This window comes from Lissotriton helveticus, chromosome 5_1, assembly GCF_964261635.1.
Source record: "Lissotriton helveticus chromosome 5_1, aLisHel1.1, whole genome shotgun sequence".
Taxonomy (NCBI): Eukaryota; Metazoa; Chordata; class Amphibia; order Caudata; family Salamandridae; genus Lissotriton; species Lissotriton helveticus.
The window spans coordinates 1,818,368,827-1,818,393,796 of NC_136065.1; the positions used below are offsets into that span (position 1 = coordinate 1,818,368,827).

The 24,970-nt window shown below is 39.5% G+C and overlaps 1 protein-coding gene across 3 annotated transcripts in view; it reads left to right on the forward strand.

The window, feature by feature from the left end:
- The window catches only part of ITGA2B (integrin subunit alpha 2b), a 298,569-nt gene extending 278,631 nt beyond the window's left edge, over positions 1-19,938 (forward strand). For all 3 annotated transcript variants that reach the window (XM_078645167.1, XM_078645165.1, XM_078645166.1), the window contains 2 exons: positions 958-1,080; positions 19,028-19,938. In XM_078645167.1, coding sequence (XP_078501293.1) covers positions 958-1,080; positions 19,028-19,096 — 192 coding nt within the window. In that variant the 3' untranslated portion in view covers positions 19,097-19,938. The remainder of the gene's footprint in view (positions 1-957; positions 1,081-19,027) is intronic.
- Positions 19,939-24,970: the final 5,032 nt, after the last annotated feature.

The following is a 24,970-nucleotide window of genomic DNA, read 5'->3' on the forward strand; positions in this document are numbered from 1 at the left end:
CCTGGTCCCAGGCTAGACCTCTGCATCAGGGTCTGCCGCTCTAACCATTGAGCCACACTTCTGGGTTGAGCTTCTCGTGCGCAGGGCAGCAACTGACAGCAAGTAGAAACTGATTGGTGAAACTGGATGGAGAAAACGAGAGAGACAGTGTGTAAATGTGGAGGTGACAGACGCAGAAAAGGGAGTGTAACTGGGGGAAGAGAGTTACATAGGGAATGGCTCCTTGTTGCACCCAACTTGCTCTCAATTTAATTCTCTGCTTAGGTTCTTTCCTCTGCTGGAACCAAGTCCCTTCCGCTACCTCAACCCAGGTTCTTCCTCCCACTAAGCTTAGCCACATTCACCACCGGTGCTCAGGCTCCTCTCTCCACGGGGCCTAGACACTTACACTACCTGCACCAAGACTTCTTCCTCCACTGGCCCCAGATACCTTCACCGCCAGTACCCACGCTCCTTTCTTCAATGACCCCAGTTATCTTCAACATTAGTATCCTGACCCTTCCTCCACTGGGCCCAGCCATCTTCACCAACAGTGGTACCAGGGATCCCCCCTCCACTGCCCTGTTTCACCTTTACCACCATTACCCAGGTTCCTTCCTCCACTGGGCCTTTGCCCTCTTCATCAACAGTAACTAGCCTCTTTTCTCCACCTCGCCCAGCCACCTTCACTGCCAGTAACAAGGCTCCTTTCTCCAATAGCCTTAGCCGGATTTACCAACAGTGCTCTAGCTCCTTCCTCCTCTGGCCTCAGCCACCATTGTCTTCCGCTATCTTTTCTTTTTGCGTCTTCACCCCTTCACGTCTGCTCTGTCTTTCCTCTCTCGGTGTATTGTGTTTCGCCTCTTTCCTAAGTTGTTCCTTGTTGGCCTTGCATCCCCTCCACCCACCCCCTGAGCACTTGGCTTAGGCTCTCCCACGGACCTGAGTCCGGGTATTATTTCTGTTTTTTCGTTGCAGACGGACACTCGTGTCCTGTGGGTGAACCCGGACGGGGAGAAGGCCATCCCCACGTGGTGGATCATTTTGGGGGTGCTGGCAGGGCTCCTGCTGCTGGCGGTCTTCATCTTCGTCATGTGGAAGGTGAGTGCTATAGTGACCTAAACACTTGACATCAATAATAACAATGTGTCTTATATAGCGCTTCCTTCTACACTTCTAAGCACTGTAAATATCACTAGTAAATAGTCAATATAATTGTCCTCAGCTGTGCCTTCAGCTCGTGTCAGTCTATCATGAACTCTGTCTGCTCTCTATCCACGTTCAAGCACACTCTCATTTCCCTCATATTCCTCTGCATTGCACATCATTTTTGTCTTCCCATTTCTAGTATGTCTTCCCATTCGCCGACTTCTTTCCTCATCTTTATATCACCATCTCCCCTTCACTCCACCCATCCCCTTCTGAATATGTCATTTAATTTTTTTGTCTTCGCCTTCCCTCTGCGTATACAAGGTCTGCATAAGCCAGTTTGGCTGTATGCATAATAGTGGCATTTACCAAGATTAATAAGAATTCCCAGTGTCCTGGCAGTGATCGACTATTATGCCTTATGAAAGCGAGAGTTCCCTTTGTCATCCGGTCATCCAAGCATCAGAACATTTATTAATGATTTTCTATTTTTTCTGATCCTTGAAATGTGTAGAGAAATTTACCGTACTTCAAGTTGTAATATTCAATATATGGCAGACTCCTGGAACCCGTTCTGCATGTCTCCTGGGCCTGGCTTTGGATGTTATATAGTACGTGTAGTGTGTGTTGAATTACATAAGTATTGTTGCTCCATGGGTTGAGCCCCTACTGCAAAGAACTGAGTTCAAATCAAGGGTATGAGATTCAAAACTCAGCCAGCTGTTCAGCCCTGCCTTTTCATCCTTCCAAGGCAAATCAGGCAAGTGCCACTCAATTGTGCGCTAAAATCTTTTGGGGAGTTGGTGATTTGTTATCAGAACATGAAGACCCACTATTTCTACGTCCATCTGCCATAGGAATCTAACCACAGGCCTTCCACGTCTCTCAACGTCTCTCAATTTATTGTACATTCATTTGTTCTTTTCGTTTTTCTTTCTTAGACTCCTTTCAAATTTTCATTTACTTATTCCTCTCTACTTTGCTCTTGTTTTATTTCTCTTTTTACTATCTCGCCTCATGTTTTATTTATTTCTGCTCGTTAGATGTCTTCTTTTCTTTTACTGTTTGTAAAGCATGATTTCTTTGTGGGGCAGGGGGCGTTGGTACAAACACAAGACCTCTCACGCAGTGCTGATGAGGTGGGTGCAGATGGCCTGAGCTCCCAGCAGCGAGGGGGTTGGTGGCAACTGCTTTGAGGCCAGAGATCTATACTCCTGGAAGACGTAAATATGAATCAGGCTAATATGCGCCCTTCCTGGGTCACAAGTATGTCAGGTCGTGAAAGTTTCAATCCCCCCAACTCAGGACTTTAGTTCTCGCTTCTTTGCATTGTTATCCACTTCTAAGGTCTGGCTTTCGCTCATCTTGTAATGGCCTCTGGGAAAGCAATAGACAAAGCCAATCCGTGAATGGGCAGAGGTGTGCCACCCCCAGTGCCACGCCCATTTGATCTCCATCGTACAGGTGTGTGTCCATCTCTGGACATCATCAGGGGATACTCGAGTATTTCCAGTACTGCTGTCTGCTATGTGGAAGGGACCTCTGAGTACTGAAGCTTGGATTGTAACTGTGACCCACTGCTGGCGCCCTGGGCTGATCAGGGAGGAGCCTAGCGGGGGTGTTTTATTTATTTATTGTATTTGGAGTTTGTGTAATATGCTTTTCTGACCGAAGGACACCACAATGCCCATTGAGAAGTGAAAGAGGGAAAGTAGTCTTGGTTACAAGTCTTTCAGAAGCAGATGCTGAGATGTCTGTAACTGTTTGACCAGAAGACCTGATGTTTCATTGCTAAGGTGCATTGGCGGAGGGTCCAGAGGGAGAGTTCCTATTGGTGCAGAGACCTGCCAATAAACCATTTCAACCTTGGTGGGAGCACTAAGAGACAGTGTTGGGAGTCAGCCTTATGCATCTGATAGGGTGATATAGAATTGATCATTTGTAGAGGTAGACCTGGTCTCTGCCCTGCAAGGCTATGGGCACCAGCAGATGGTTTTACGATGGATCCTGTATTTGATGAGAGAGTGGAGTAGTTATAGAATTGGGGTGATATGATTCTGTCCTTCCAAACAGAAAATGAGGTGAGCAGTAAAATAATGTATTCTTAGCAGTTTGGTAAAAGTTTTAGCTGTGAGACAACCATGAACTCCAGTCTATTCGTTGACACACAAAGAGGTTAAGGCTGGGCCTTGAGTTTGTAGCAGTAGATGAGCCTCATGTGTGCAGTGGGGGTGGATAATACATGCCTGGTTACAGAAGTAACCTGAGTCGAGAACTACAATTTATTGTAAACAAGGACTCCAAGGTTTCTTCGAGAATTAGAATGAGTTTGAGGAGCGCCTAGAGAGCCAGACTCTGTAAAGAGTCTGGAGCTATCCAGGGCGAGTGACCAAGATGTCAGTTTCAGTGCCAGCTTGTTAGGCCTCTATTTTACACTCCTTGGAAGTAGTTGTGAGGTTTCATTTTTAGTTCGCTCTGGGTTCTGTTGTGTTTTTGGGCAAAACCAACATACATTGCGACAAGGACTCGGGAGAAACGCTGTTTTCCACGGTGCACAGACATAATATCGACTCCACAATATCGAATGGACAAAATATCGAGTAAAAAATATCGAACATAATAAAATATCGAGAACAAAAATATCGTTGTTAAAAATATCGATTACAATAATGATAATAAAATATCGAGTCCAAAAATATCGACTTAAAAATATCGACATGACAAAATATCGAGTAATAGTCAAAGTAAAAAATATCGATATTATGTTGAAAAAAGGTAAAAAATATAAATACATTGTAATAGTAATATAAATTGTAGTTAATGTTTAGGAGCGGGGACTGTTGGGTTAATAGGGGATAAGGGTGGGGAGTAATTTAAAATAATTAATTAATTTATATATGTTTGTAAATATTTTTATATTTTAATTAATTGGGAAATAATTAATATTAATTAGTTAATTAATTTATATAAATTTCTATAAAAATTGTATTAGTAATTATTTGGTAATTAAATAATATTAATTAGTTCATTGGGAAATAAATCATATTAATTAGTTAATTAATTAATATAATTGGTAATAACATTTTATGTAGTAATTAATTGGTAATTAATTATTAATAATTAGTTAATTGTAAATTGAATAATATTATTTATTTAATTAATATAATTGGTAATAAAATTTTATGTAGTAATTAATTGGTAATTAATTATTATTAATTAGTTAATTGGAAAATAAATCATATAAATTAGTTAATTAATTAATATAATTGGTAATAAAATTTTATGTAGTAATTAATTGGTAATTAATTATTATTAATTAGTTAATTGTAAATTGAATAATATTATTTATTTAATCAATATAATTGGTAATACAATTTTATGTAGTAATTAATTGGTAATTAATTATTATTAATTAGTAAATTGGAAAATAAATAATATAAATTAGTTAATTAATTAATCTAATTTGGTATAAATTTTGTATTAGTAATTAATTGGTAAATAATTAATATTAATTAGTTAATTACATTATTTACAGTAATTGTTATATATATAATATTTTGTTATAGTTCATTAAATAATTGGGGAAAAATTTATTAATAATTACATGAAAATAATTACAGCTAATGTGCTAAAATATTTTCATCTTTGTTATTGGTATAAATTGTAGTTAATGTTTAGGAGCGGGATGTTGGGTTAATAGAGGATAAGGGTGGGGAGTAATTAAAAAGAAATAATTAATTATGATATGTTTGTGATTAATTTAAATTATGAATTAATTGGTAAAGAATAAATAATAATTTGTTAATTAATTCATATAATTTGGTACATATTTATCATTAGTAAATAAATAGTAATTAATTAATATTAATTAGTAGATGTAATTATTAATAAATATTTTTTTTCTTCATATTTTGTTATTATTAAATATTTGTTTGGGAATAAATATTATACATATTTATATTTCATTAATGACAGCTATTTTGCTAATATATTAACTTATTAATTATAGTTAATTAATCATTACTAGTTAATTAAATAATATTAATTAAATTTGGGTACAGGAGGAATTTTAGTGTTCAGGGTCAGTTTTCTCTCTTTAGGTAAAGGGGTATTTTAATGTTTCAAGGTCAGTTTTCAGTTTTAGGGTAAAGGGGTATTTTTAGAATTCAGGGTCAGTTTTCAGTTTGTGGGTAAAGGGGTATATTTAAGGTTCAGGGTAAGTTTTCAGTTTTTGGGTAAAGGGGTATATTTAGGGTTCAGGGTCAGTTTTTAGTTTGTGGGTAAAGGGGTATATTTAAGGTTCAGGGTCGCTTTTCAGTTTTTGGGGAAAGGGGTATAATTAATGTTCAGGGTCAGTTTTCAGTTTTTGGGTAAAGGGATATTTTTAGGGTTCAGGGTCAGTTTTCAGTTTTTGGGTAAAGGGGTATTTTTAGGGTTCAGGGTCAGTTTTCAGTTTGTGGGTAAAGGGGTATATTTAAGGTTCAGGGTCAGTTTTCAGTTTTTGGGTAAAGGGGTTTATTTAAGCTTCAGGGTCAGTTTTAAGTTTGTGGGTAAAGGGGTATATTTTTAGGTTCAGGGTTAGTTTTAAGTTTTTGGGTAAAGGGGTATATTTAATGGGTCAGGGTCAGTTTTCAGTTTTTGGGTAAAGGGGTATATTTTTGGGTTCAGGGTCAGTTTTCAGTTCTTGGGTAAAGGGGTATTTTTTGGGTTCAGGGTCAGTTTTTAGTTTTTGGGTAAAGGGGATTTTTTAGGGTTCAGGGTCAGTTTTGGGTTTTTGGATAAAGGGGTATTTTTTAGGGTTCAGGGTCAGTTTTCAATTTTTGAGTAAAGGAGAATTTTTTGGGTTCAGGGTCAGTTTTCAGTTTTTGGGTAAAGGGGTATTTTTTAGGGCTCAGGGTCAGTTTTCAGTTTTTGGGTAAAGGAGAATTTTTTGGGTTCAGGGTCAGTTTTCAGTTTTTGGGTAAAGGGGTATTTTTAGGGCTCAGGGTCAGTTTTCAGTTTTTGGGTAAAGGAGAATTTTTTGGGTTCAGGGTCAGTTTTCCGTTTTTGGGTAAAGGGGTATTTTTAGGGTTCAGGGTCAGTTTCCAGTTCTTGGGTAAAGGAGTATATTTTTGAGTTCATGGACAATTTTCAGTTTTAGGGTAAAGAGGTATTTTTAGGGTTCAGGGTCTGTTTTGTGTATATAAAGTGTGAGAATTTTTTTAATAAATATTACAAATAATTGAAAATTATTTGTGAAAAATAGTTGCTCATTTTTATGCTAATAATATTTTTTTGAACTACTCAGCAAAAAATATACTACTAATATATGTTAATAATATTTATAAAATATATATAAATATTTGACAAATTTTACACTATAACATTATACTAAAGTAGCTATTCTAATTTATACATGGTCAGTCTTCAGCACCTTTCCAGATATTACTTTCACTTGAGTAGGAATAGTAAATAATAATTGGTAAGTGTCCAGCAACTTCTCTGATAATACTTTGACTGGAGTAGGAATAGCAATTATTAATTGGTCAGTGTCCAGCACATTTGCATATAATTTTACATTAGTGTGTTATTATATTACAAGACAATGCAAAATGGATGTTTTCACAAAACTTTATTACAATTTTCCAATTTTTTCATGTGTAATACAATACAATCACTATCAAATATAACATAAACATTTTTGGAAATGTTGTATTTGCAGAATAACACATTATCATTTATGTACATGTTTTAATTTGTCACACAAAATTTTTTCACATTTTTTATTTCAAAACAAAATATTATTATCAATCACTTTCTGTAACAAGTATTTATATTGAAATAAATAAAAATCAAGTTATTTTTCTGTTTCTTCCATTTATATTTAATAATGTTATTATTATATATTAATATTATTAAATATTTAATTTTAATATATAAATTTTTATAAAGTAACATGACAATTATTATATTTGCTCAAGATATGGAAATACTAATTAAGACATTTTTTTAACATATTTCTGACAATGTTGTTTTTAAATTATACATATAAATATATTATGTTGTTAACTTTATAACTGTAAAGGGGAATCATATGTTTAATAATAATATCTGGTATTGGTAAAAGATTATTTATGCAATTATATACTTTTATAATACTTAGACATTATTATAAAAAAAAATCATTAATAAAAATAATAACAAATATATTTATTATTATTATTATTAATTAATAAACTTAAACATTTATCTTTTCTTTTCAGAAATACATACATTCAGAGAAATAAAAATACATTATTTACGGGCATTATTTATATAGTAAATGGTTATAATTTTTATATTAATAATAATAAATAAGTTATATTATTTATTATTATTAATTATTTACAAAACAATAAATAATTTTTTGTTATAAACAAACACAAACTTATTCCTATAAATGTACACAAAAATACATTTTTTACATATATTTCAAGTGTTACATACTTATTTAATATTATTAATATATATTAATTACTATATATTAATTAATATTAAATAAAAAAAAATTTTTTACAGTTTAAATTATAATCAGTCTACTGTATTAATTTGTTACAATAACGATGTGTATGTATTATATTTTTATACTATAACATTGTATTTTCTATGATACCTTTTCAAAATTGGTTTAAGGGGACTAATTTTTTACCGCGTAAGGTTATTGCGCTTCATTCAAGACTGGAGAAGCTCGCGGTTGGGAGTTGCTTCGTGTGGAGAGAGGTAAGGTAAATTTCATATACCATTTATGACTGAGTGGTAATGTTTGAGGGTATATTCGAACTGTGTAGTGTTTTTGTGTGTATGTATGATTTGTTAATGTAGCGTTTAGGTGTAATGTCGTCGTTATAGATGCGTCGTGTATGTTTTAGTTCTAGTGTTATTTGAATTGTTAGGAAATGTCTTCTTACATGGTTAATGTTAATTGTGAGTGTATTTACAAATTTTATGGGCTATTTGTGGGTGGGTTTCGTTATGTATGTTTTTTTACAGGTTCCGGTTCCTCGCATGAAAACTACATGGAAGGAAGCGTGTTTTTTTTCGGAGATGCTAATGTATGACTTATTATGGTTATATTTTTACGTGTATCTCCTATTTTTCGTGTTTGCCAGGAGCGGATTTTTATAATTTTAACCTTTTTTCGGGATTTTTGAGGGTTTCGTATTGGATTGATACATTGGTATGCGTCACCGTTTTTTTTAGAGTTGTGTGTATATCACTTTAAATACTAAAGTGTCCACACTACTGTTTTCGGCATTTCCTGGAGCGTTTATTTTATTTTTACATATTTTTCGGGTTTTTGATGGTTTCCCATATTGGATTTTTCTTACTTTGTAATGGATTGTATGGATTGTATTTTGCTTCATTACGTCTCTTTCATCTACAGAAATTGTAAGTATTTTTATATTTCTATTTATTGGGTGGGAAATGTCGATCTTTATGTAATGTGTATGTGTGATGTAATTATAAATATTGCATATTTGTTCAGAAATAATGTGCAAAATTTTGATAAGTTTGTAAAACAAATATGTCTTATTTATAATTGTTTAGAAATGTTTATGATTGTTATATGTATCATTATTGTAAGAAGATATTAGTATATTTTGTCGACATTTTTATAGTAGGGTTTTAGCTATTATTGACAGATATTCTAATCCTCTAGTTGTAGGGTATAGTGTGACTTGACTTTGCAGTAGTCGGAACATTTGTTTAGTTTGTTTACTTAGTTTTGGACCAATTTGGGTCACAGATTGTTCCATTCTTAGTTCTTGATAGCTTTGTTCTTTTATCAAAGCTTCTAGTAGGTTATGGAATGTGGGTCTTGTTCAGCTTGTGGTAGCTTGGAAAGCATTATGCCACCCTTCTACACTGTTGTTGGTTTTAGACTCTTGGTTTAAAGTACTAAGATAGACATTCCACCAAGGGATTTGGAATTTGGGTTGGCGTCGATGTCCAGATCTGTGCAACCTTCCCACCCAAGTATCTTCAAAATAATCCAGTAATGGGGTTAGTTTATCTTCATTCCTCTTGTAATATGTGCTGTCAATTAATAAATTATAGTGTTCCGCTACATCGGTAACAGGAACGTAGGCCAGTGCTATCAATTTTTTTATTTGATAGGCAAAGGTGCTATCTGTTGAGTACAAAATACTTAAAGTTGATTTTTGGAGATGTCTCCTTATGCTCTGATTGAAATGATAGTAGCAACCCTGGATTGCTGTGTGGGGAAATATTTTCAAAATGCTATTAATCATAGCTAATTCGAAATCAATAATTATTTTTTCTGGAAAATAATTATTGATTTCATTTTTGAGAACATTTAATATTTCTGTGTAAGTGTTTTGCTGTTTGTTTGGTAGCAAACAGTAAATGAAAGGGATGTTATAGTTATGGTATAACCCGTGGATGGAATATAGTTGATAAAAAGGTTTTGGGCATGGTTTAAATGTTCCATCCATCATCCATTGGGGACACTGTTGGATTTTTCTTAAATTACTTGCAGTTGCAAACATTATGATTCTGTTTGTACTGCTTTCATTGTCAAAAAGGATACATTTGTCTTTATTGTGTGTGATGGACATTTCTGGTGAAATAATAATTTCCTCAAAAGTAGTAGGGTTGGGTGGGGTAGTGGAAGTGTGTCTTTTAGTGTATGCAATTGTGCGTTTTAGGGAGTCAATAGAGGGTAGTTGACCTGAAGCATGGGCTGGGACTTTTAACAGTTCCTCTTTAAGGATTTGTGTTGTTGGTCTATCACTTTGTGTGCTAGCAGTCTTTATACTTTCTAAAGCATCTCTTATTTCAATTTCTGTGACATTGGGGGGATGATTGTGTTCCCTGGTAAATAGCACATTAGTTTCCTCTGTAGTAGCCCTTCCATAACATTTGTTTGAGTAATATTTTGTACATTTCCCAAAAACTTTTCTACCACTTTGTCTTTCCTGGCTATAAACATAACCCATATAACATAACAGTAATTTATTTTTCTGTGACATAACAAATTCTGCACCTTCTGTCATTTTGTTTTACTTGTTCTAGGAAAGAGTAGAAAAAAATCAAATAACATATATTTCACTTAGTGGTGCTAACATAATTAATGTTGTATTTATACTTACGTTTACTAAAAGTAGTAATCACAAATGCAGAACTGTATTTTGAAGGACTTTCTTGTATGTATTTCTTTATTTACTGTTGGTATGAAAATATAGAAATGCTAAGTTAATGTTTATACATAACAAACGTTTTTCCTAGGAAAAAGCAGTTTTTTAATTTGCTTAGTACTACATTTGATGTGAACATTACATATACTTACTTGTTTAAATAGTTGAGTTGTAGTATTTGGTGGAGTACATCAAGGTAGTAAAGTTTAGATCTGTAGAGAAGATAGAATAAATACATGTCACATATGATAAAAATTATTTTGAAGCGTTGGGAAATTGGAAATATTTAAAAGTATACTAACTTCTAAATATGTACTTTTCTTTGCTGTAGGTCGAATAGATGTATGATGTATTCACAATATCTGTAGAGGAAATATAAAATACATAACATGGTGTTAAGAACATAGTTCTTGTTTTTATCGGAAGTTTTAGACAAATTGAAGTATACTTACATTTTTTACAAGGGTAGTCTTGTCTTTTGGTATAGTTGATGTAGGATGTTTTTATTGGATCTGTAGGGAAGATGTAATATGCAAGATATGTTGTTTAGAAAATAGCATTTTAAATATTGGTTGTTTACTAACAAAAACATATATACTTTGATTAGTGTAGTTCTATACATTTGTAGTGTTGAAATCGGAAAATCGCTGAATATCTGTGAATAAAATGTTTTAAATTAAGTATGAATCTTGTGAAATAATGTTTAAAAACAGCTGTTGTTGTATAACAGACCATTAATATATACTTACTATCTTATTTTGCAGGGGAAGAAATAGGAGCATGTATTAGGAATTTTTTTGTAGTAGTTTCTATCAGAAAAGTAGGAGGAGATAAAAATTAAATAAGTGGAATAGTTAGGAGATATAAGTAAAATAATAGACTACTAATTTAGATTTTTAAATAATGGAATGTAACTTACTTGAATGATTAGGTACTGAGCTGGATCTTTAAAGATGTTTGTTCTGGAACAAAATCTTCAGAGTGTTGGCATCTTCTTTCTATGGAGTTAGCAGCAGCAAATGGTAGAATGCATTTATCCCTTTTATAGTATGTGTATTTTGTGTGCTTGGATTTGATTGGTTGTAGGATGAAAGGAAGGATTGTATAGGCTAGTTTGATTTTTTTTAATGTTAATTGGTGTGTTTGTTGATGTGAGAATGGTGGTATGTGGTGCTTTCCGCATTAAAGCAGGTTAGTTGTTAAATAAAATACATGTGAAAGTGTAAAAATATTATGAAAATGTTAGTTACATGTAAAGATTCTTTTTCAAATGATAGAACGCATTTAATATAATGTATAGCAAATGATGATAAATAGTAATGTTATAAAAGTAACAGGTATTATATGTAAAATGTTTTTTGTATAGAGCAATGACTTTTATAGACCATTAATATGGTATTATAGACATGAAAGGGTCCAAAAAATAACTTGATATTTGTTTAGAAACGATATTTTTGTACTCTATATTTTAGTAGTCGATATTTTTGTAGTATTAGGTGTAATTTCATGAACAACGATATATTAGTAGTCGATATTTAATAAGACGATATTTATGTACTCGATATTCTAAATACTCGATATTTTTTAGTCGATATATTTGTATTTTGTGTAATAAGTATACAAAGTCGATATTTTTGTAGTCGATAATTATTCAACGATATTATTGCTAGTCGATAATGTGACCGTCGATAATATTTCAGTGATCCGTTTTCCACGAGTGATTTTTAGATGTATGGGGCTTAATTTTCCTTGGGGGTGGTGGTTAGCAGGGAACGACCTGTACCTATTGAAGAAAATAAGTGAAGGCTGTCGGCAGTGGTGTCAAAGGCTGCCAACAGGTCAAAGGGAAATGAAGACATTACCCTTCCGTTGTCTCTTTCAGAGAGGAGATTCTCTCTGATGTTCAGTACGGTAGCGCCAGTCCCTGTTCGAGGTTTGACACCTGAATGGAAGTCACTTATGTCACTTAATTCCAAGTAGGCTCGAGTTGTGGGGTTACTATAGTTTCCAGGGTTTTTGTGATTGTGGCGCCCAAATTTAGTCTGTAATCGGCTAATGTAGTTTTCTTGAAAAGCAGAGTTATAACAGGGTGTTTTAGTTTGTTAGGGACGTCTCCTGCCAACAGACAAGCATTGACAAATCTATTGATGATGAGAACATACGCACATTGTCCAAGTTTATTTTATATATATATATATATATATATATATATATATATATATATATATATATATATATATATATATATATATATATATATATATATATATATATATATATATATATATATATATATATATATATCAATCACAAGTCCGAACGAGTGGCAGCAGGTTTGAGTTTTTTTGGGGTTTTGTTGAGAAAGTTCTCACTAGGGTGGATGAATCATAGAAGGAATTTAGATTTGTAAAGTCACAGATATCTTTCCGAGGGAGGAAGACATTTTAACACGATGATGTGGAGCAGGGCAGAAAGAGACATACATTGGAATTGAAACACCAAAGCATTAGTATTCGGCAACCCTGGCACTTTACAGCGGTCTCATGAGAAAAACTTTGGGCCTTGCACGTATGTTTTTGTTTTGCAAATTAAGTACTAGGTTGATATTAGGACTATATTAAACATAAATTAATGTCAAAGTTTAGTGGTATGGAAGCTTTTAACAAGTTGTTAAAGAGCAGCCAGTTGGGGAAGCAACCGCTCCAAATACACCATCTTAACACCGCTACCTCCTTTTCTTGAATGCAGGCGTTGATGGAGTTGGAGCGACAATCTTTTTGCCTGCGTGAACCGCCACCAAAAGCAGCGCTGCCGACCTTGCGGTCACGGATTATACAAATCCGAGGTGTCTGAGTATCAAACGGACACCGAAGGCAGCTCGGCATTGAGGTGGCAGGCGAAGGACGTAGTTGGCTGATTTGGCAAGGGGCTTGGGATATTTGCATCAAAGCAAGAGACATCCAATGAGATTGCCCCATGGAGGAAGTCGCCTCCTTATTGGACGATGAAACACCAATAAATGCCTTTCAATTCATGAAGTCTACAGCCCATGTCCTAAACCGCACTGATGAAGCGAGAGCAGAAACGCGTCTGCGGAGGGAAACTGCGACCTATGAGTGCACAAGTGAGCGATGTTTTGGCGAGAAACGAAACGGGTTCCATCCCCGTGTGTTGTGCACCCGCCGTGAGTTCTGTGTGCAGGCGTTGATGGAGTTGGAGCGACAATCTTTTTGCCTGCGTGAACCGCCACCAAAAGCAGCGCTGCCGACCTTGCGGTCACGGATTATACAAATCCGAGGTGTCTGAGTATCAAACGGACACCGAAGGCAGCTCGGCATTGAGGTGGCAGGCGAAGGACGTAGTTGGCTGATTTGGCAAGGGGCTTGGGACATTTGCATCAAAGCAAGAGACATCCAATGAGATTGCCCCATGGAGGAAGTCGCCTCCTTATTGGACGATGAAACACCAATAAATGCCTTTCAATTCATGAAGTCTACAGCCCATGTCCTAAACCGCACTGATGAAGCGAGAGCAGAAACGCGTCTGCGGAGGGAAACTGCGACCTATGAGTGCACAAGTGAGCGATGTTTTGGCGAGAAACGAAACGGGTTCCATCCCCGTGTGTTGTGCACCCGCCGTGAGTTCTGTGTGCAGGCGTTGATGGAGTTGGAGCGACAATCTTTTTGCCTGCGTGAACCGCCAACAAAAGCAGCGCTGCCGACCTTGCGGTCACGGATTATACAAATCCGAGGTGTCTGAGTATCAAACGGACACCGAAGGCAGCTCGGCATTGAGGTGGCAGGCGAAGGACGTAGTTGGCTGATTTGGCAAGGGGCTTGGGACATTTGCATCAAAGCAAGAGACATCCAATGAGATTGCCCCATGGAGGAAGTCGCCTCCTTATTGGACGATGAAACACCAATAAATGCCTTTCAATTCATGAAGTCTACAGCCCATGTCCTAAACCGCACTGATGAAGCGAGAGCAGAAACGCGTCTGCGGAGGGAAACTGCGACCTATGAGTGCACAAGTGAGCGATGTTTTGGCGAGAAACGAAACGGGTTCCATCCCTGTGTGTTGTGCACCCGCCGTGAGTTCTGTGTGCAGGCGTTGATGGAGTTGGAGCGACAATCTTTTTGCCTGCGTGAACCGCCAACAAAAGCAGCGCTGCCGACCTTGCGGTCACGGATTATACAAATCCGAGGTGTCTGAGTATCAAACGGACACCGAAGGCAGCTCGGCATTGAGGTGGCAGGCGAAGGACGTAGTTGGCTGATTTGGCAAGGGGCTTGGGATATTTGCATCAAAGCAAGAGACATCCAATGAGATTGCCCCATGGAGGAAGTCGCCTCCTTATTGGACGATGAAACACCAATAAATGCCTTTCAATTCATGAAGTCTACAGCCCATGTCCTAAACCGCACTGATGAAGCGAGAGCAGAAACGCGTCTGCGGAGGGAAACTGCGACCTATGAGTGCACAAGTGAGCGATGTTTTGGCGAGAAACGAAACGGGTTCCATCCCCGTGTGTTGTGCACCCGCCGTGAGTTCTGTGTGCAGGCGTTGATGGAGTTGGAGCGACAATCTTTTTGCCTGCGTGAACCGCCACCAAAAGCAGCGCTGCCGACCTTGCGGTCACGGATTATACAAATCCGAGGTGTCTGAGTATCAAACGGACACCGAAGGCAGCTCGGCATTGAGGTGGCAGGCGAAGGACGTAGTTGGCTGATTTGGCAAGGGGCTTGGGACATTTGCATCAAAGCAAGAGACATCCAATGAGATTGCCCCATGGAGGAAGTCGCCTCCTTATTGGACGATGAAACACCAATAAATGCCTTTCAATTCATGAAGTCTACAGCCCATGTCCTAAACCGCACTGATGAAGCGAGAGCAATAACGCGTCTGCGGAGGGAAACTGCGACCTATGAGTGCACAAGTGAGCGATGTTTTGGCGAGAAACGAAACGGGTTCCATCCCCGTGTGTTGTGCACCCGCCGTGAGTTCTGTGTGCAGGCGTTGATGGAGTTGGAGCGACAATCTTTTTGCCTGCGTGAACCGCCAACAAAAGCAGCGCTGCCGACCTTGCGGTCACGGATTATACAAATCCGAGGTGTCTGAGTATCAAACGGACACCGAAGGCAGCTCGGCATTGAGGTGGCAGGCGAAGGACGTAGTTGGCTGATTTGGCAAGGGGCTTGGGACATTTGCATCAAAGCAAGAGACATCCAATGAGATTGCCCCATGGAGGAAGTCGCCTCCTTATTGGACGATGAAACACCAATAAATGCCTTTCAATTCATGAAGTCTACAGCCCATGTCCTAAACCGCACTGATGAAGCGAGAGCAGAAACGCGTCTGCGGAGGGAAACTGCGACCTATGAGTGCACAAGTGAGCGATGTTTTGGCGAGAAACGAAACGGGTTCCATCCCTGTGTGTTGTGCACCCGCCGTGAGTTCTGTGTGCAGGCGTTGATGGAGTTGGAGCGACAATCTTTTTGCCTGCGTGAACCGCCACCAAAAGCAGCGCTGCCGACCTTGCAGTCACGGATTATACAAATCCGAGGTGTCTGAGTATCAAACGGACACCGAAGGCAGCTCGGCATTGAGGTGGCAGGCGAAGGACGTAGTTGGCTGATTTGGCAAGGGGCTTGGGACATTTGCATCAAAGCAAGAGACATCCAATGAGATTGCCCCATGGAGGAAGTCGCCTCCTTATTGGACGATGAAACACCAATAAATGCCTTTCAATTCATGAAGTCTACAGCCCATGTCCTAAACCGCACTGATGAAGCGAGAGCAGAAACGCGTCTGCGGAGGGAAACTGCGACCTATGAGTGCACAAGTGAGCGATGTTTTGGCGAGAAACGAAACGGGTTCCATCCCCGTGTGTTGTGCACCCGCCGTGAGTTCTGTGTGCAGGCGTTGATGGAGTTGGAGCGACAATCTTTTTGCCTGCGTGAACCGCCAACAAAAGCAGCGCTGCCGACCTTGCGGTCACGGATTATACAAATCCGAGGTGTCTGAGTATCAAACGGACACCGAAGGCAGCTCGGCATTGAGGTGGCAGGCGAAGGACGTAGTTGGCTGATTTGGCAAGGGGCTTGGGACATTTGCATCAAAGCAAGAGACATCCAATGAGATTGCCCCATGGAGGAAGTCGCCTCCTTATTGGACGATGAAACACCAATAAATGCCTTTCAATTCATGAAGTCTACAGCCCGTGTCCTAAACCGCACTGATGAAGCGAGAGCAGAAACGCGTCTGCGGAGGGAAACTGCGACCTATGAGTGCACAAGTGAGCGATGTTTTGGCGAGAAACGAAACGGGTTCCATCCCCATGTGTTGTGCACCCACCGTGAGTTCTGTGTGCAGGCGTTGATGGAGTTGGAGCGACAATATATATATATATATATATATATATATATATATATCACAAGTCCGAACGAGTGGCAGCAGGTTTGAGTTTTTTGGGGGTTTTGTTGAGAAAGTTCTCACTAGGGTGGATGAATCACAGAAGGAATTTAGATTTGTAAAGTCACAGATATCTTTCCGAGGGAGGAAGACATTTTAACACGATGATGTGGAGCAGGGCAGAAAGAGACATACATTGGAATTGAAACACCAAAGCATTAGTATTCGGCAACCCTGGCACTTTACAGCGGTCTCATGAGAAAAACTTTGGGCCTTGCACGTATGTTTTTGTTTTGCAAATTAAGTACAAGGTTGATATTAGGACTATATTAAACATAAATTAATGTCAAAGTTTAGTGGTATGGAAGCTTTTAACAAGTTGTTAAAGAGCAGCCAGTTGGGGAAGCAACCGCTCCAAATACACCATCTTAACACCGCTACCTCCTTTTCTTGAATGCAAAAGAAACAGGAGCTATTTTGGGGCAACTTTGTAAATACCACCTATAATTGTAATGAAGGTGGCGTATTCCTTCTCAGCATTTGTATGCAGTTTCTTGTGAAGTTACTGTCTCTCTCCATATGTGGGGCTCTTTAAAAAAAGCTCCTCCCAGTACTAAGCACTACATGAAAAAGGGACTGAACTTCTCAGGGCCTATAGATGCAGAGTCAAGGTTGACCAGATGCAGCAGTTGAGCACTGCAGTTCCTCTATTTTAAATACTTTGCTCCAATGGACGACAGCGTATTGGCATTACTTATTCTATGCACTGACTCCTTAAAAGATCTTCGCGCAGTAGATCAAGAGCGTAAATAAATAACACATAAACTAGGTTTCTCCACCAAGAAAGGGTGAGCGACTGGAGATGTATTTGTGCTGCAGAGACCACTCTGACACCGCATGTGATGTTACATACAAATATATGCACGTACATAGATCCTCCATCAGGAGGCAGTGTGCAGTTTATTTTGCTGTTCCTTGCTCTTTAAGTGAAAGCCTACCGCAAAGACATCCCCATGGACATTTGGAAAGCTTCCCCAGGAATAAATTTCGCTCATTGCTTATCTTTGGCTTTTTTGTTTGTAACTCACATTTGCTTGCTTTCTATTTGCTGGCGTTATGTTTTAGACTGTCCAGTATGTCTTTGTCCTTCCTGGGGAGCATGTCCTCTTTACTGTATTCTTCCAGGAGTGCTCACTTTCTTTAAATAGGCCTTTAATTTGTCTTCTTTTCTTGCCACATTTGCTGTTCATTCAAAGATAGAGGTCAAATGCCGGGCCCTGTCTTCCTCGGTAGCGTGGTGTTAAATTTTCTTTCTCTGACTTCAAAGTGACAATTTATTACTTCAATTTATGTGACAATCATGCTGGTTACTTGGGGTGTGCTGGAGGAAGGTTTTACAAAGTTATTTTTTTCTAGCACACAACATTTTTTTATTTTAACTTTGTTTATTGATTTAAATCATAGACATACAGTACATAATTGGACGACATAGTACAATCTCTTAGCCATAAGATCCTATAAAAAACATTACTCACTAGTGCACCTTACATTTCTTCCACAAGTCTCTCCTGTCGACGCATCTCCATTACAACAGTTGGTGACACACAAAGATCTCCCCTGTATTTATTCCACTTTTACCACTTCATGTCCCATTTCTTGGGCATCCCTGAGCCTTGTATACCTCTGTCTCCGCCAGCATACATCTGTCCATATCTGTAACCCACAGGGTGGGACGAGGCGGGATCACACTCCCCCATCCCTTGGCCAATTCTCTCTTTGCAAGTGTATATCCCAAGAAAGTGAATTGTTGCTCAATTTAGGAAATTAGTAAAAAAGATTTTGCAGTGTTTTGCGTCACTTTTGTGATGCAAACACGAAACAAAATCTTAGTAAATTTCCCCCATGGTGATCTTGGTGGCAAGAAAATGAGCATATCGAATAGGTCACGGTGTCCAATACTGGTTTCATATTTAGCGCTTGCTGCCACAGTTATGCTGTTTTGAAGCACTATAAATAACAGCTGCCACTATTACCCACTTTAATGGTACTCAGTTTGTTGAGCTCAGAAGGATTGAGTCCGCACTGCAAGGCTTTGAACATGTGAGCTGCAGGCCTCATGCAGAATTCAGTATAAAGTATTGGACTCACTCTGAGCCTCTCGCCAGCATACTTGATGATTTAGAGCAGGTGTAGAGCCGCATACCAAATGCGAGCTTTGTGCCAAGAAAATAGAGGCAGTCATCCCTTCATACTCTGTGGGTTGATGTTTGTTTTGACATGTGTTACTAACGCGCCTGTTTTCTTCCTTGCAGATTGGCTTTTTTCAGAGGACCAGACCCCCGACAGACGACGAAGATAAACTGTTCGAAACACAGAACTGAGCGTTCTCTCTTAAACATTTGGAGCCATGCTCTGATACATGTGCTATGGAACTCACTCACGCTCGATATGGGGGGCCCTCAGACACATGCGTCAAGACATCTTCAGGCCCACCTGCTGGAGCACCCTCAGGCCCACACGCTGTGGCAAACTCAGACACACAAACTGATGCATTTCTCTTGTACACACTGGGAGGGTATGAATATTACCTTTTGTGCACAACTCACTTACTATGTGTGCTTCGTGCAGGTGTGAAAGAGCCACTTTTTGCCCTAGCTCACTCCAGGTGTATCCCCTGTGGGCACTCAGTCTTGTTTCCTGTGAAGAAGGATGCCCTCCTGGCCACAGCTCACCCATTGTGTTCCCATTTTGTTCATCACTTGCTCTCATGCTCTTTAAATATATTCACTTTGCCCTAACTCACTCACTGTGTATTCCCTGCTGGTCATCGGGAACTCTATGATATCCTGATATCCAATTTTGACCACAGCTCACTCAGTGACAGTGCGTATCCCGCGATGTCAAGGGTGTGATATCTGCTCTTGGCCACAGGTCACTTGTTGGTTAGTTCTTGTTGACAATCAGGTACTGTAATATATCTGCTCAACACACATGTATTTCCTGTTTGCTATCAATATAATGTGGTTCACTGTTGGCCATGGCCATTTCACTGTGTATTTCATGATGGTCACCAGTTGCTATTTATAGTTCTCTTGCCCATAGCTCATTCACTGTGTATTTCCTGATGCCCATCAGTTGCTATGTATGATAGCTACTACTGGTCTGAGCTCATTCACTGTGTTTTTCCTGGAACTGTTGTATAAATCTTACCTATTGACCATCAGACACTTTTTGTTGTTTTCGTTTTCATCGTTTCTTAAATGCACATTCACACCTAAGACCTCTTGATACTTGGTCAACAGGATGCTGTAGAGGAGAAGGGAGCATCTGCTGTAGAAGGTAGTCCTCGTGGCGATTACACTGACCTTCGATTGAGTGGCTCTTCATTTCAGAGAGAACGTGCACCAAAGAAACTATTAAGAGCCTATGAATCACATTGGTACACAAGAGAATATCTGGGGTCAAGTCACTTAGAAATGTGTAGATTTTCCAGAATTGAAGAGATGTGGGATCTGCCCACGGTGGAGCACCTTGCAGAGAGATGGTGCCTGAGCCAAGCATCTTCATTCACTGTTCTTCTTGAGATGGGATGCATATGAGCCATCACCCGCTTGACCTCACGGAGCGCATAGAAGTTTAACGTGATATCTGCTTCACTGTCTTCTGTACTGAAACATTTTGGGTTCACCTGAATGCAAAGCAAAGCAGCAAGTCTAGAAAATGGGGGGTGGAGGGGAGTTGGGTTGCCTGCGCGCCTGGCTGCAGGCAGCACCAGCCTCTGGTCCAAGTCAAGAGGAAGGCCCATCATGGATTGCAGCCCTGCAAATACATTGTCGAGGTAATTGTGTAGATTAGGGCAGGACCAGGCCGTTTGCAAAAAGCCCATGTTCAGATGGCCACACTTTTTACAAGTAAAACTGGTATCCGGGGTAAACTTGGCCATTTTTTCTGGAGTGTAGTAATAGAGGTGCAAGAATTTGAAGGCTATTTTAATTCATGTGTGTAGGTGAATGGTATATGTTTAACTTGAGCACAACTGTATGTCCATGGTTTGTCTGATAGCGTAGGGGCTTGGGGTAGTTTGAAAGTACAGCTTTTGCTGCTGAACGCAGTTGGCGATAGTACAGAATAGCTCGGAGGGTAGTACCTCTTCTTTCCTTATAATCAAGTCTTGAAGAGACAGGAAGAGACAGGAAGTCACCACTGGGAAAGAAGTCTCCCAAAACCCTCACTCTCACGCGGATGAAAGCAGCTGTGGATTCTAGTGTGGGGTGAACTAAAAGGTTATGAATAGCGGGCATTAACAGAGAGTAGTAGATTTTGCAAGTGAAGAAAGTCGCTAAGTCCCATCAGGCCATACACGCCATACCCACCCATCAACCTCATCTCTTACTCGAAGGCCTGCGACACGGCGGAGTGTAGAGGGATACAGAGTGTTAAGGTACAGTCTATACGGGCATGCATTAGCGTGGGTGCGGCTGCAGCCAATGTTTGCATGGTGAGCCTGTGACACCAAGTAGTTATTGTATAAGTCGTCTCCATCATTCATAGGGTGAGTCAATATAGACCATTGCACACACAACGGTTCCCCTCCCCATTTCAGACGTGTGAGTAATTGCAGCAGCTGACAAAAGAATTCCAGCCGAATGCAGACAGGAATGTTTACAAAAAGGTGTAAAAATGTGGTCAGGATTACCAGTTTGATCAGCGCTCCACACGAGTTCTGAAATAATCTAAAGTGGCCCTAAAGCTGTTGTGTAGCAGTTCAGATGTGTCTCTGGTTACATGAATGCCCAAATGTTCACCATTTCAGCTTTCCATCACACAGGGTATTCTATCAGGGGAGACGCAGTATTACGTGACACAGTAAGGTTGGTTAGCGGAAACATGTCGGACTTAGCCCAGTTAATTTGGAGTCTAGAATAGACTCCAAATTGTATGACCTCTGTAATGTACAGGATAATATTGTCCACATATAGGGATAATAGCAGTAATCTGCAGCCAATCCAAAGCCCTTGGTATGAATGGGATTCCCAGAATTCGGCTCATATCTTATTGCTGTAGGTGGAAAGAAGATTTCACCAGACATGAAAAAAAGAGTACTCCTGCACAATCATGGAAATAAAGGGAGAAACATTAATGTGAGTGTCAATGGGATTGGGGAGAACCTGTGTGGAATGATGCCCCAGGCATCAATCCTGTGAGTTCTGGAGGAATCAAGATTGATCTAATTGGTTTCTCTGTGATTAAGATTTCCCTCAAAGGCAGAGAAGAGAGACTGTGGGGAAGCTTCATGTGGCTAAATGGGGCGGCAACCTCTTAGAATGTAGGCACCACAGGGAGCAGGCCATCACCCTGAATCCCAATTCTCATGACAAATTATTGCTTGAGAATAGTGTGAGGATGTTGATATCACTCAGGAGTTTGTTGATGTTCTTTATGGAGAGCTGGTACTTCGCAAGGATTTTGAGCATAAAATAGTTTTGATGAGCAATGCCAAGACTACTATACATAAGGACAGGAGAGTACTTTATTTCATGATGGGACACTTAAAGGAGGAACATGGCAAGTTGTTGAGGATTGGAGTTCTTAACAAGATCAAGGCTTCAGAGTGGCTGACGTCAGAGTGGCTACGTTTAGGGAATAGCAAAATAAGAATATGTGTAAATCTTCACATTCATAATCAGAACATCTGGATTTTTTTTAGTCCTTATATAACCCTGGATGCAAACTTTGGTGGCAACAATTGCATCTGGTCAGCTTTTCCAAATCAGACCAAGGTACAAACCTTCTGTCCCAGCCCTCACATGGGTACTCTTCCTGGCCCTTCATCTTAGTATAATCATTGTACTTTCAGAGGGATGGGTGTCCAACCATTTATAAATGAGTCTCTGATTGGAGACTTCTAATTAGAACAATGCAAGTCCAAAGCGCTTACATACTTTGCAAACTGTAGCCAGGTCTTTTATTGCGGGTGCTTTGCCTTAACCCCTTCGCTCTAGGGGGGGTGGGGAGGCCGCGCGGCGCTCCCATGCTCGTGATGGAACCGCTCCATCAGGAGCCTCGGGTGCGCTGTGCTAATGACGGAGCGGTTCCGTCACGGCCCCGCCCGCTCAATGGAACGTCCAGCGCAGGCGCGGAATCTGCGCCACGCAGGTGCGCCGAGCGGGCCGTGACGGAACCGCTCCGTCATCAGCACAGCGCGTTCCTGGCTGGTGACGGAGCGGTTCCGTCACCAGCATGGGAGGGGTTAATCCAGTTTTTACATATTTCCCTCCTAGACAGCAGTATCGTATAAAAGAAAGGCTTGCACAAGTTGGATGACAATGCTATTCTTTCCCTTCTTCCCTTCCCGAGAATCCCAAATAAAATACGAGTGGGGCTTACCTCTATAGTTTCTTGAAGGATCTCAGACATAGTTTCGCCTACCTTAGACTAGAAAGGTTGTAATAATTTCGAGGTCATGAACATATGCTTGTCGTCAGCCATGTTTTCTCCACATTTTGGACAAGAATCCTTCAAGCCTTTCCCTGAACATCTAGATTCATCGTTAAACCTTGCCCAACATTTCAGAGGCATTTGTTCCTGTTTTGAGTTTCTGTGGGGATCATGGGTCTGGGTCACATTGTTCATAACATGAATTGTTTCCCCTCTCCTGTTGTTTGTCTGTTATCCTGTGTCCTGTGAGATACTCCTTTCTTTATTTTTATTTCCCCTCTTTCTACTTTCCTAAGCCAGGTCCTTGGTTTGCATTCTTCTGTATTTTCATTTTTAAAGGGGAAGATATGTTGTGGCCTGTCTTCTTGCCCATAAAAACCTATACTATGAACGTTCCGTTTTAACTTGAGTGGTATAAGTTTGGAGACTTTAGGTCAGTGCGACCAGACTCTGCTAGTGTCAGCACATTGGTAGCGTGTTCTGATCTTCAGAATAAGCCCTTTACACGCAGTCCTGCAGCCTGTCTCGTGTGTTCTTGTACGGTTCACTGCACTGTCTCCAACACAGTCATATTAACTTGGGGAAAACTAAGATCTACTTTACTGGTATGGGTCTGTATTCTCTACTGCCCACTAGATGTCACTATTCGTCTGTTTTGAGAAGTGCCCTGAGCATGTAGCGGCTGCAAAAAAAAGCAAACATAGCTGCAATCAACAAAAGATACAATGGTGCAGAGACCCCTCATTCACAACCATCATTCACCTCCCACACCCCAACAAGCATTTACAATGCAATGGTCTCGTCTTTGTTAAAGTTAGAGCAATTGGCATTGCAAATGTCATTTTTTTCATTTATTGTTAATTTTTTTAAAAAAACGATAAATATATGGTATTGTCATTTACAATGGCAATAGGTAAGCATTAGAGAGTAGTAAAGAGTTGATAGAGCGCGCGAGGTCACCCAGCCAATGATTCCGCCGTTTCCGGCTTCAGGGCCCATATACTTCCAATTCACTATTCATTGACAGGGCGACTTCACGGGCTGCTACCAATTGTGTGTGTTCCCTACTGTTATCACTTAGTGTACCCGACTTACCATCCACCGACACGGGTACCTATAACTTCAACGGATCAGGGGCCTAGCTGTAAAAGGAAAGGCAACAAATGCAAATTCAAATGACATTCAATACTGTTTGTAAAAGGACCACGGACAACTGGAAGTTTTAAAATGTTTATCTAAAGTTCGTTTTCGTCAAGCATTAAACTTACAAGAATAAGGCAGTCAATAACCAAGATAATGAAAAGTACATAACTATAGAGAAATAAAGTCAGGGTAACCATTTAAATGTAATTACGAGATAAAGAGAAAATACTATGCATTCAAGGCAAGGAATTTTCAGACAGTTTAAGTATGGCCGTTCTAGACCATATCAGAAAATGACAAACTGCAATGCAAAATATGATTTCCAAAAGGTAGGATAGCATAGGAACAATTTACTAATATATGCAATTGACTTTATGATTCAATAGTTTGCGGCAAAAAACATGGAAAAATCAACATGTGCAAAGGTGTGTCTTTATTAAAGCAAAGACAGAAAAATAGAAAGGTGCAAGTTTAAAGAACTTAGAGCAGTATTTACCTAGACTGGTGTAGAAACCAAACCCTGGCCACGGGTCAGTTTAAGGACAGGAAACCCTCAAGGAAGGATACCCCTCAGAGGACAGCAGGTGCAGAATGGACACCCAGGACAGGACAGGATACCCTCAGATTAGGAATCAGGACAGGACCCTCAGGACAGGACAGCAAACCCTCAGGAC